Source organism: Diuraphis noxia, unplaced genomic scaffold, assembly GCF_037042655.1.
Source record: "Diuraphis noxia isolate RWA-SAM2 unplaced genomic scaffold, SU_Dnox_SAM2 contig0002, whole genome shotgun sequence".
Lineage (NCBI taxonomy): Eukaryota > Metazoa > Arthropoda > Insecta > Hemiptera > Aphididae > Diuraphis > Diuraphis noxia.
Window position 1 is genome coordinate 75,283,387 of NW_028301712.1, and position 14,220 is coordinate 75,297,606.

Sequence of the window (14,220 nt, forward strand, 5' to 3'; positions counted from 1 at the left end):
TATAAGTATATTCTATCCACTATGCAATTTTAAAAGTTTTTTCGACTGAAGTTGAACTATTCATAGGCATTTGAAATTTTCAATCATTATTAGTTTTTTTTAAATTAATATCGATAAAAATTTATTTGTTAGGCAGAAAAGCTTGAAAATTTAATACAAGGCTCTTAACATATTGTTACAATAGCAGTTGAAAAATAAAAGAAATTCATAATCACAATTTTTTTTTATAAGCATTCAAAGTTTGAATTTTGACAAAATACGTAAAAATCACAAAAATTCACAAAATATTTTAAGCTAGAAATTCATAAAAAATTTTCTTTTTAAATCAAGATTTGAAAATTTAATATACAAGATTCCTTAAAAGTTATTCAATCTTTATCACAAACTCTAAAACAAATGATTGCAGATACTTGAAATTTTCACTGAATGTTTATATAGGCATTTTCTATATTTGATAAAATTTTCAAAATATTTAAATTTGTTTTGAGCTGTTTACTGACATTTTAATTTTTCAACTTTTTTAGTTTTTTTTTTTATAAATATCGATAAAAATGTATGTGTTCGGTAGAAAAGTTTGAAAATTTAATACAAGGCTTCTTACACATTGTAACAACAGCAGTTAAAAAATATTAAAAATACATGGGCACGATTTTTTTTTTAAGCATTTAAAGTTCAAATTTTGACTATATACGTAAAAATTACGGCAATGTTCAAATTATCTTAGATAGAAATTCATTTTTCTTTTTAATTCTAAGATTTGAAAATTTAATACAAGGCTCCTAACATATTTTTACAATAGTAGTTGAAAAATAAAATAAATACATTGTCACAATTTTTTTTTATAAGCATTCAAATTTTGAATTTTGACAACATATTATGTAAAAATCACGAAAATTCGTAGATTATTTTATGCTAGAAATTCATAAAAAAATTTCCTTTTATATCTAAGACTTGAAAATTTAATACAAGGCTCATAATATATTTTTACAATAGCAGTTGAAAAATAAAAAATAAAATGTATAAAAACGATATATTCATCAATGATAGTTTTCTACTTTTTCTAGACTTCTAATGTTAATTTATTTATTTCGTTATACCTAGGTTAACCTTCCACTTTCTAATGTGATCATAAATGATGATCAAAATATATTATTCAATAGCATTATTTATCTGCGGATATTATGTAGCTAAATTGCCTAGTTAGGACGCCGTTTGATCGTAATATATAATTATTTTTAATATTCTATTGAAATTCTTGGTAAAATGGTAAAAACTATCAATCTAACGGAAACACCAAAATAAATGTATGAAAAGATACAACAGTAGTTAAGTTATTGTAGTTTGTCAATTATAGTAATCGTTCACTTAGTATGCCTGAGTTATTTCAACAAGAAAACAGACAAATTATTTCGGTGTTTGTGAGTAGATGTTCTCGTATTATTATAATTTTTATGCACTTTCGATTTTACAATTCTTTAGTTTGATAGAGCATGAATTTCAATAAAAATACATTTTTAATAAACTACGAGTAATAATATCTTACCATGTGCTAACTAGACTTTGGGGTACTCGTCTAATATGCTAATACCTACCCATAAAATGGTATCTACCAAAACACTGTATGCGTGTAGTATGCTACCTATCATAGTTAGGCAACTTTTTTACCAATAATACAAAATGAAATAGAACTAGGATCAATTATTTATTCAGATCAATGGCGAGTAGTACCTTAAAATATATAGGTTATCACCACGAAACCGTCAATCATTCCGAGTTTTTTGTTGATCCACAACGCGCCCAAACACAAACGATCGAGTGTATATGGAGACATGTTAAAATTAAATACGGAATTAAAACCCGAAGAGCAACAGATTTGCTAGACCGACAATTAATAGAAGAATGGTGGCGGTCCGTTAATACCCAACACGATTTATTAGAAGTTTTCTGGAATGATATAAAAATAGTATATGATGTATAATAATATATAATGACGAATTGAAATATTATAAAAAAATAGTATATATAATGTATAATAATATATAATGACTACGAAATATTTTGAAGTACTTGACAACGGTGAATTAATAAATTATTTAGTAATAAATTGTTGTTAATTTGTTATTATTTTATGGTAAGTATAGCTTATTTTACGGTAGTTAGCATGGGTACACACGAATTGCGTACCAAACCAGGTAGGCGAACCTTTTTGAACGAATTGCGTCCGGGACGCAATTCGTGTTAGTTTTCCATCTACAGTTAATTATTGTAAGTGGTTCCTAAAACGATATTGTCACAATAAAGATATGCCAGGTTATATAAAAATTATGAAATTTAATTGTAAAAATATAATAATGTCATAATTAATCACATACCTATTTATAAAAAAAATTAAAATTGAACTGTAAAAAATATAATACTATCATAAACATAAAACATATAAATTATAAGTCATAAGTCCATAGTTACTTATCGATTGGGAATTATCGAAAATATCCATCAAGTCGGAGCTATTGCTTTACACTGCGTATACGATAGGATATGGTATATTGGTATACACACACACACACACACACACACACACACACACACACACACACACACACACACACACACACGCACACGCACACGCACGCACACACGCACACAAGTATCCATGTATAAGTATAACGTATATATTTTATATGTATGTAAGATATCACAATACATGACTTTCACAATTTAAACTCAATCATAGGTAAATTTTGACAAATAATTGAGGCCCTAAAAAAAAACCTGCCAAGGTCTTTCATATTCTTGGCCGACACTGGATAATCTTTATGTTCAAACTCTAATCTAAATGATTAGTTTCTTTCATCACTTTAATGTTTTTTCCTGTAATAATTTTTTTATTCATTTATTATATAGGTAATATGTGTATTGTTTATTGTGTTAATTTGATAAATATTGTTTTTATTACTTACTAAATATATATAATTAGATACAATACATATTACCTAGATGATAGATATATAGATTTTAATTAAATTTTATCACACAAACTGATCATTTAACGAGATAATGATAAACATTGTGCAAATTTTGGATTCAAATGGTTTCAATCTAGATTCTAAATCTATGAGAGTATTGCTGAATTATTAACAGAATTGATGAAATAAATTAACCAATCAATAATCATTTTTAAGGAACCATTAGATTGATTTATTAAATTATGTGTAGTCAATAATATACAATCCATATGAGTATTAAAAAGATAGGTAATCAAGTAAAAAACGGTAATGAACACATAAGTATTTAAAACACCAATGATAAAAAATAAATTATTAATTAAAATAGGAATATAAAATAATCGTATATGATATGCCGAGTGATTTATAAAACACTCATTATTTAATCTAGACATTATACAATGTTATTTAACCTTAAAAAGTTTGAATTCAAAAAAGAATAGTATACACTTTGAAGTTGAAAAAAAAAGTATAATTTTTGAATAAGATATTGTCTAGAAACTGTCTCTTAGGTAGGTTAGGTCTATAAGAGTAACCTCAGATGGTGATTGATTATCATCCGGTTCAGTCAAACCAAATCTCTTAATAAATCAGTTTTTGTCTTCATTCTGATAATTGATTGGAAGAGGCTGAAAAATTGCTACATTTTGTAAATCTATGTAAATATAAGCTAGGCAGTTGTTAAAATAATAAAGTGACGGATCCGAGAGTACAGTATTCTGAATATATTACACATCCATTTACACCATCATATGCAGAAGCCAATGACTTGAGGTTACTCTTATATGAGACAGACTATGGACAAATAGTTCAGTGTAAAAAATTACCCTGAATATTATGTAAATGTAGAGATTATGGAATAGTAATTGAAATTATTTTGAATATACATAATAGAGGTGAGAAACTCATATTAGGCATACTCTTAGCATAAAAGAGTGATATTGCCATTATCGGCACCAAGTAATAGTAATTGATTAAGACTTAGTACAGACATAGTAGTTAAAACTCCTTTAAATATGTCAGCTCTTATCTTAGTAGAGGAAAATGATGCTTCACTGGTAAATCCAGTATGAATTCCTATACGATTAGCTGTAGTACCAGAAATTAATTCATTTCCATGAAGGCCTAAGCAATGAACTGGTTCAGGTGACCCTCTAAAAAAGAAAATTAAGAGTTACACAATTTCATACATTCAAAATTATTTGGATAAGTTATTGTCAACTACCTCATATTATAAATCAGATTGCCATTTAAAACATTCCAAACAGACAATGATTGGTCAAGAGATGAACTGACAACTGTATTGGAATCTACAGCCAACAATTGTAATACCTAAGAGATGAAACTATTAATAAACAGCAAATTTATACTTTAAGTTGTCAATTACTTCTCCCTCATGAGCTTTCCAGTTGGCCAAAGCTTGGCCAGTTCGCAAGTCAATAACAGTCAAATAACCAGATGACTGACCAACGGCAACCCAGTGAGCATTAGTTGGTACAGCAATGCTCCTTATGAGGCCAGTGGCATTGACAGATATCTAAAATAAGTAATGATTAAATTATGACTTACAAACTTTTAGAATATTGTGGTTCCTACTTTAAGTTCTGCCACTGACTTTCCATTTCTAGGATCAATAGAATGTAGAGTTGGCTGTGTAGATGCAGCTAATATATTTGGATGAGGAGTTGGTAGACATTTAAGAATATTAACTGGTATACCATTCATTGAACTCAAAAGACGTCCACCACACCAAGGATCCCAAAAATGTATTGAAGAATCACTAGATGCAACCATTCTAAATTTTTCCAAATATGCAACTGACAATACAGATTTACGGTGTCTGGAATAAGTGTATTGACACTGTGATACACCATTTCCGTCACCCTGGAAAAATAATTTGTCAAATATTTACTTAATAAGTATAAAAAAAATAATTCTTACTTGATTTCTTAAAGACCAAAGTTTAACAGTCTTGTCACGACTAGAGCTTATAAAGCTATTTTCATTATCAAGTACACTTAAAGATTTTACAGTTGATTGATGACCACTAAATGTTTGTAACTTGATTTGTTTAAAATTAAACCAAGTATCACGACTATTACGGCCAATTTCATGTTCCCAATATGCTAACCAATTTCCTCTTAAATGTCTGTTTAAAAATAAATATTAGAGATATTTTATTTTATTTATTATTAAAACTTTTAAACAAAAACATTTGATTAATATTTTAATTATATATTTTAAGAACACAACACTTCCAGGAATTATTAAAGTACTATTAGTAGTGTATCACTTTATCTTTATAGTTAATATTTAAAATTTAATTATTTATACCTTGAGGATTCCACTATAGTCTTAGCATCTTCAGCTACTTCTATTTCTTCATCCTAAAATTTAAATATTATATAAGTTAAATTTATACATAATCAAATGACTGGAAGAAATAAAAACAATTTTTTATTTATTTGTTTTGACTTCTACTGTAACAAAAAATAAATTTACAAATATTAAAACCATAACATGGTTTTAAATTAAATGATTTTTGACATTACCTGTAAATGTATTTTATTTCCTCTGAGAGTGAGATGAGTTCCAAGCTGTTCTTCAAAATGTATAGTACTATCATTGTAATCTTCATAAAAACAATAATAGTAATTTAGATCTTTTTAAATACGTAAATAAATATTTAATAATTTACAGTATAATTTTTATACATACCAATATTTGCATAACCAGAATATACTCTTTCTTCTTTATACGTGACACACAGTTCCTTAATGTAATTCCAATTGATCAATGTCCTCTGCATAAATAGTTCTCCATAGTATTTTACAAATAAAGTATAAGAATAATAAGCTAATTGTGGTGTTAAAACTTTACACAGTTCTTCCATAGCCTAAATTAATATAATCATTATGTTTTTTTCTGTAAGCAAATTAGGTAATTACTGACTTTAGTTTTGACATTTGGTTTATCAGCACTAATTGTAGAGGGAGAGTCCCCAGAATCACTGTTATTCAACTCAATTGTTTGACTTCTGTGCATAAACCCACAAAATTAAAATTTAATCAAGATTACTGTATAATATTTGTACCTTAGATTAGTATCAGACATACTAAGTGGATCAAAATGTCTCAATTTATCAAATACCAAGAACAATCTTTGTATGGTTTTTGAAATCAGATGTCCTTGTTTTAGGCCAAAAAAGTATATGGTTTCAAATAGTTTTGTAGCAAAACTACTACGGCTTGATGTTCCAGAAGGAAAAACTACTTTTTGTGATGACAAAATTCTTAACATTGGATGAATAATTCCTTTACATAATGTGTCCTTAAAAAAATATTACAAAAGTAAGAATCATAATTGATAACATTATTTATACAACATAGGTACTTGACTGATTTCATTGAGTGTAGATTGTTTTAAATAAGACATTAGATATTTCAATAGAGTTACGCATCCAATTAGGCCACTTTCGAGACTCATGGTCATTTTGCTACGTTTGCACAATGAGACCACATCACTTATATGTGGTAAATATTGGACCAAAATAACTTGTTCTCCATAAATACCTAAAATGTCAAGACTTTTTTTCATGCAAATAAATATTAATATTAATATTACCAGCAATGCTCATCAGACAATTAATAACCATTTTTGCTTTGTCTTCATTTTGTAATGAGTCTGAATAACACAACATTAACATTTTCAACAAATTTTTTGTAATATACATAGAAGTATGTACTGGACCTATCCGAACTGATACCCATACAAGTGAATCTGCACTGACTTCCGATATCTAAAGACATTGGTCAATAGTAAAATTTATCATATAAATATACAATACCATAAATCACGATTAAATAATTTTGTATTATGTTAATTAATTAATTAATCAATCAATCATTAATTATAAATACTGTAGATTGTTTCACTGACCAGTTATTTAGTGGCATACAATATTATTTCTGGTAGATGGCAATACAATGTAAATACTGTTGACTTCAACAGTATCCAATTTTACTAAACACATGCCCGCTAGAACTGATTCTGCAGGTCACATGGTTAGTAAGATCAGATTCTATTGAAATTGCTAATAGTTATATCGTCTTGCTATCTACTAGAATTAATATTGTAAGTTACCGAAAAACCGGCCAGTGAGCAATAAGTATCTATAATCATTGATATAACCTTAAGATGTTCTTCAGGACTACTAAATTTTTCAAAATCAGGTGTCTGACACGATGGAAGTATATCTTCACCATTTTCAGAAGAGTCAATTGTCACTTCATCTAAATTCTTGTCGTCACTAAAATTAGTATCAGCACTTTGTGTATCATCATCAATTATTACATCTTGATCATCTAACAGAACATCTTTTAGAGAAACTATACTATTGGTCAAAGCTTCATCATCTAGTGACAATGTATCTATGACAATAAATTACTGGTTAGTTGTACACACATTTTAGAATATTACAATAAATCAATAAGGTATACTTTAATACCATTTTCAACAACTTTAACAACTTGAACAGTGTCTGCAACAGAATTTATATTGCTGTTTTCATATGATGGAAATGAGCCACAAAGGTCACTGTAAAAAGTACACATTTTGTAATATATATATATATATATATTATATATAACTATATTTATTGTTATAAATGAGAAACATACTTAAGGTGCTGTATTGGGATTGGGTATGCTCTGTTAAAGTTACATCCAGATCCGACTGTTTCAACAAGTATTGGGACAAAATTTTTCAAGAATATACTAGTTCCAAAACCAGAAATCAATTTCATTAGAAAAGATTTTTGGTATAATTTAAGCCATTTATGATGTACAGGGATATTTTCTTGGCGAATATCTTTCAAGCATTCTTCATACAACTTAGTTACATGGTCAAGGAGTAATTCCTTAGATTTCTGCATACCTAAGGCTTTAAATGATGGTTCTAATAAATGCAAAGCTGTTAAAGTGTTACAATTAGTATCAGATAAGAGTTCAATAACTATAGGCACTAAAAACTCAATCCAAGTGCTGTCAGCAAGTATTCCCAGAGTTCCAGAGTCACTCAATTCACACATTTCTTGTTCGATATCTTCAATAAGCTTAATACATAATGCATCAAACATATCAAGGGCAAATTTTTGATTTTCTTCCAATAAGTTTTTGACATTTTCCATTTCAGATTTCACCGTTTTGTAATTGTAGTAAATTCTTAATATATTGTGTATATGCAAAAAGTAATTAGGAAAACGCAAAATAGAAGAAGAGAGAGATGGGATTAGCAGTTGATGAGGAGTTGGTGGTGGTAGTCCATTATCTGTTATCACTGAGCACCAGTTAAATTCAAATGGTGATGGATTTTCACTTAAAGGAATTTTATCAATTTGAAGCAACAACTTGACCACTGGTCGAATACAATCTGGAAGATCTTTCTGATGTGTTGAAGCAATCACACGACAGCTTTGTAATCTTTTTGAAAAAGATGATGATACCAAATTACTTCCATGAGCAATAACTTTGTCTCCCAAAAATAATTCTATTATTAAACAACCTAAAACCTGAAAATATAAAAGAGTTATTCATTTTAACTTCTGAAATATTAAAAAGCTAACAAGTGTAAACATCTGTTAACTTGGGGATATGGCGTCATGGGTCTATGCGGTCGGGTAGCTTAGTGGTAGAGCAATCGCCCGGCAAGCGAGAGACCCGATTTCGATTCTCGGTCAGACGGCTAGATTTTTGACGTTATTTCCCCGGGAGAAGTTAACATACATCAGAAGTAGGATTTGATCCGAAGGACGCAGTGTGACGTGTGTTGTGAAGGACCTGGACTTGTTCACCAAAGGTTGTGCGGAAGCGATCGCATTTGTGTTTAACGGGTCGTGCACTTTAGTAATCAGGTGGTGAAGCAACGGTAGCGGTGGGCGACGAGGGACTAGCGTCGATCAAGGGCGATCGGAGGACACAGGATGGTCGAATGTAAACATCTGTTAACTGGGGGATATGGCGTAATGGGTCTATGCGGTCGTGTAGCTTAGTGATAGAGCAATCGCCCGGCAAGCGAGTGACCCGAGTTAGATTCTCGGTCCGGCGGCTAGATTTTTGACGTTATTTCCCCGGGAGAAGTTAACACAAGCAATAGGATTAAAACATACACATAATATAAATATGAAAATTTATTTATCAATTAAGTAGTTATTAACTTTTAAACAATTTATTTACTGTATAAATATGTTAAAATAATAAAAATAAAATTATTACTTGAATTTCTTGAGCTCTCCGATTTGCAATGATTTTTTTATATGATGTCATGTCTTTTTCACGAGATCCATTAGAAATAGAAGATTTTAATGGCTTAGCACATACTCCATTCAAGAAATTATTTAATGAATCTAGAGTAATTAATGGTGTTGCTGGATTATAATCAGGTGGTAGCTATAATTGATAAATATTTTTATAGAAACATAAATTAAATTAATAATAAATGATTAATTCATTATTAATTTGTTCAATAAAAATGTTTACCTAGTACAGTGGAATCATTTTTGGAATGCAAGAATGTATGTATGTATTCGTTATTTTTTTTAAATACTCATTAGTAGGGTCCAGATTTAAATGCCCTAAACACTATCCCAAAATACTCTAAAAAAATAGTAAAAAATGCATTACCACAATTGAATAATGCCCTTAAAAAATGATCCAATAATTATTTCAATATTCTTGAGCAAACAAAAATACAATTTAAACACGATTTTGATGAAACATCAACAGACCATATGCAATAAGGCTTTGTTAATCCGAATGGACTAGAAAATTGTCGCATTGTTATATTAATACATACAATAGTCATGTATGTATTTATGTCATAATATCATGGGCGGATAGGCCATTTTTGGCCTACCAGAAAATTTTAAAAAGGGGCCTCCACATGAAAAAAAATTTAATAATATATGATATTAAAGGGCCCCATTACCAAAATACGAAGGGGGGCCCACCGGGAAATGCCCGGTAGGCCTATCCGCCTATGCATAATATAATAATATTTCGTGGTGATAAAATATATCGATTAAGTTTGTATATTGCACTTGTACTTAAATGTTTACGGGACAAGGCATTTAATCAGCACATAATAGTTATAGCATAATATATTAATATTACTATATTAGTGTCAAAAAAAATATTTTAAAGGAAAAGGTACTTAATATGTAATATACATATTAAATGACTGTATATACATTATTATAATTTTGAAATTAATTAATACAGTATGCATAATATATAAAAATATAAATTTAAATATTTAAATTCAAAAAAATTGATTGTTTTTTAGTCATAGGTGATCCAAAAAAATTAGTTATCCAAATGACCTCTTTCCCCAATCTTGTTTGTAATAATGAAACCCAACTATAATTGTTACTAATTTGAGTCTTGAAGGCATAACAGCTATTAATTGGACATTCACAATATAGATTGAAAAAATATGTTACCAACGTATCAAAACAATAAATAGTATGATTGACAAATGATGAATAGGCAGAACAACATTTCTTGGGCTAATATTTTGAGTTAACATTTAAGTTTAATATACAAATTTATATAACGTATAGATATGAACAAAACTTAAAAAATGATTTAACAATTTATAAAAATGCTCTAAAAACTCCAAAACCACAGAAATGCAAAATAAATGTTTTCAATTTTTTGTTATATAAAACGGTATCCGTAACCTTTAACAAAAATAATGTATTTTTTCAATAAAAATCCGGGCCCTACTGATTTAGTAATGAGTAATGACTTATGGGGTATAGATGGAATTATAGCCATCTCTGTAAGACATAATTATATACAAGTTTTTATTTTGTATGTTAGGTTTTATTTAGGTGCGCAATACAGTTTTTTAAATTATTGTGTTCTAAAAAGAAAAAAATAATTTTAAACTGTTTATGAATCCTACCTCCACTTATTACCCCATGGATAAGTATTTTAATTTTACAAGCATTGCAATTTGTCTTGAAATAAGTATCAGCAATGATTATATCTGTAGTCAATAAATAATGTAAAATGACACCACTGACCTAGTATCAAAATTTATTTTTAAAGAAATAAAAGTACTTACACAAAGTGGTATTTTAGACATATCTAAATATTTTATGAATCCATTCATCGATGTCTCATTATCAGAAGTTACATTGATATGTTGTTCCTCACTTAATGGAGGGGTTTCTTTAACCATTAAATTAAATCAAAAGTATAGTAAAATAAGATTGATATATATTTTAAATATTTTAAATAAGGTAGATCTAAGAACTTACTCAATTTAGGCATGGTAGGAGGAATACGAGAAAAATAAGGTGAAGGTAATAGTCTTTGGGGATGTGGCTGTGTAAATAATTGTACAATGCCAGATGAAGATAGATAGGTATGGTTATCACACAGTTGAAGGCAAACATTTTTTGATTTCACAGCAGCAGCACCAGATAATCTAACAAATTGAAGATGTCAGATAATTATAATATAATATATAAATTATTAAAAATTAGTTATCTCTTTACTTGTATCCAAATGTTAAATCAATCCAATGATGTAAACGTTCTGAAATATAGTTGCTTTCTAGTATAGCTCTATGTGTATCTACCAAATCTTGTACATTTTCTGCCCATGTTGGAATGCCCAAATCAGGTAGTTCTTTGTGTATGGACTAGTAAAAAGTAATGAATTAGTGCTAATTATTTTTAAAATGTCTTTTTAGTATTATCAATACTTGAAAAACTGATGGGTCTGTAAAAAATTCTGGTATACATTCATCTGGAGACCATTGTTGCATGCGTTGTATGCTAGTGGGATATTCTTCTGGTACAAATTTTGTTCTAATATAACGACAAAGAACTGATCGCGGAGTCACCCGAGATCGATACACATAGTAAGTTATTTCTGATAAAATGTCAGGAACATGATGTGGGGTCTAAAACATCAAATTATAAATATATAACAAAGACAATAATACCTAATATTTTTTTAATACATACCAAAATTGAAGTTTTCTCATCTCCAATGTCATAAGTTAAATCTAATTGCCTGTCTCCTTTATTTAGTCTGTACTTTGATTTGGTGAGATCCCGATAATTAAGTCCAGCTCGAGAACTAAAGTCAGTTACCCAAGGAAATACATGATGGCATTTAGGATCACCATATTTCCTACCAGCAAGTTTATTTAAAAACGTAATGTAGTCAAAGTTTGACATGTTTCCACGAACCCATTGTTCACAAGTATCTGCTAAATTCTCACAACTCAAACTTTTAACTGTTTCATCATAGCTGTTATCAAATTCATCAGCATCTGAAATATTGTCTGTGATTTTTGGAAGTACCTAAGAATAATAATGTTTAGAATTAATTCACTATCTTACGTAGGTATATGAATTATAAAAAGTAATAAATAACATTAACCTACTCGAATCCACAATTCCGGGGAAACAATGATGTCAGACAAACTAATGTCACCTAACACAAGTCCTTGGTCATGTGTGTGTTGCATTGCATTCAAAAGTTGATATAAAACAAATAGTGGACGAGCATGGTTAGATTTTAATAAAGCTGGACTATAATTTATACAATCTTGTAAGGAATGTACATTATTTGTTTCCTAAAAAAACAGTAAATATTTTTTACATTAATAGGCTACCATAAAAATAACTAAAAACAATTTACCTGTAGCAGGTAAAAATAGTTATTAGTTTCAAAAACTAAGTTAGCAGGCAAAATGTTGCTATGAGATTCATTTTCCGCTGTTGAGGATATTTTACTACGCAGTTCTTGTGAATTGATTATTGGACAGTTATAAAAACGGGTGAGTACATCTCGTATTATTGTATCATGAGGAGATAGACTTAGATTTGAGCATGCTAATTTTTCTCTACAAAAAAAACCATCTGAAAAATAAAATTGATAATACCTAATTGTATAAAATTAATCTAATTTTGTTATGTTACCAACAATACCAACATTTACATCATAAAATATGAAGAATACATTACCATATTTTTTATATGCTTCTTTCCACAAATTTTTTCTATTAGTAACTGTTACATATTGTAATTGTTGTGAATAACTTAAATCCTTATCAAAATGTACAGGTTCATGTCGTCGAGCCAAAGGAATCATAGATTTATCCACTTTTTGTATAACCTTCCAAAAAATATTCAAAATTATTACATTAAAAAATAATATGTAAATAGTGTTTACATACAGTTATTAACACATATATCCAAGTATCTCCTAAACTCTCAATTTGTTGGACTTTTGCACGTACGTCATCGTTTGTAAATATCTCATGATGTAAAAACGGACGATAAATACCATTTAAGAAATCTCTGTGAAACAAAATAATTATTTAAATAATTAGTATAAAAATAGTTATAACAATAATTTAAAATCACACAATGAAAATTTTACCTAAACCAAATCCGATGGACACTGGCGAGAAATCGTTTAGAATTGTTGGTGGACTTCAAATATTCAACTGGAATTGTAAGGTCTTTTGAAACGACGTCCAGCCAAGCCATGACTAATACATTTAAGAATAATACATAAGGTAACAACTCATGATTTTTATATATTAAAGACAAATGAGGCGATGAGTAAATTTAGAATTTGAAATTTGAATATAATATTGATATGGGTATTCTGTTATTGTCGATTTTTTTATCTTTCTGTTTTTTGTTATTGTTTATTATTTTGTGTTATTATCACTACCCGCCCGAAAAGTAGTCACCTAGCGTCTAGCTTTGGTCACCCAACTTCAGTCACGTCGGAATTATTGTTTTTAAATTTTTATCATAGTATCTAAAAGCGTTTTACACCACACGTCCACACAACACTGACTGGCGACTGTATCAGTGGCCAGTGCATATTTTTATGTTCCATCAGCAAGAATAATGTGCACTGAGTGGACTTTTTTTTGTTTCACCTCAATGTACTACGCCAGTTTTTTACACTGAATGCAATGATAAGTACTATAAGGGTACATACGCACTATGCGGTTGCCCGCAATGCGGCCAGCCGTCCGGTTGACCGCAAGTGATAAACTATAAGCAAATACTGTACATCCGAAAAATTGTATTCGCACTACGTTGCGGTTACCCGCAAACCGTTCCGGTCGTTTGAAATGTTTGAATCGTTGCGGCCGCTTCGACGGCTGACCGCAC

The 14,220-nt window shown here is 29.2% G+C and overlaps 1 protein-coding gene across 1 annotated transcript; it reads right to left on the bottom strand.

Moving 5' to 3' along the window:
- Nucleotides 1-3,171: 3,171 nt before the first annotated feature.
- On the bottom strand, nucleotides 3,172-14,177 carry Wdr81 (WD repeat domain 81). Its single transcript, XM_015509843.2, has 27 exons — nucleotides 14,045-14,177; nucleotides 13,469-13,580; nucleotides 13,263-13,386; nucleotides 13,051-13,201; nucleotides 12,725-12,945; nucleotides 12,468-12,659; nucleotides 12,043-12,384; nucleotides 11,778-11,978; nucleotides 11,569-11,714; nucleotides 11,329-11,498; nucleotides 11,133-11,239; nucleotides 9,278-9,451; nucleotides 7,685-8,574; nucleotides 7,513-7,601; nucleotides 7,197-7,435; nucleotides 6,630-6,804; nucleotides 6,399-6,577; nucleotides 6,100-6,335; nucleotides 5,958-6,042; nucleotides 5,724-5,901; nucleotides 5,558-5,637; nucleotides 5,340-5,392; nucleotides 4,947-5,154; nucleotides 4,602-4,889; nucleotides 4,393-4,542; nucleotides 4,231-4,337; nucleotides 3,172-4,159 (listed from the first exon to the last, which is right to left on the bottom strand). Exons 2-27 carry the CDS (start codon nucleotides 13,576-13,578, stop codon nucleotides 3,928-3,930), a joined length of 5,127 nt encoding a protein of 1,708 aa, XP_015365329.2. The 5' UTR covers nucleotides 13,579-13,580; nucleotides 14,045-14,177; the 3' UTR covers nucleotides 3,172-3,927.
- Between the last annotated feature and the right edge of the window lie 43 nt (nucleotides 14,178-14,220).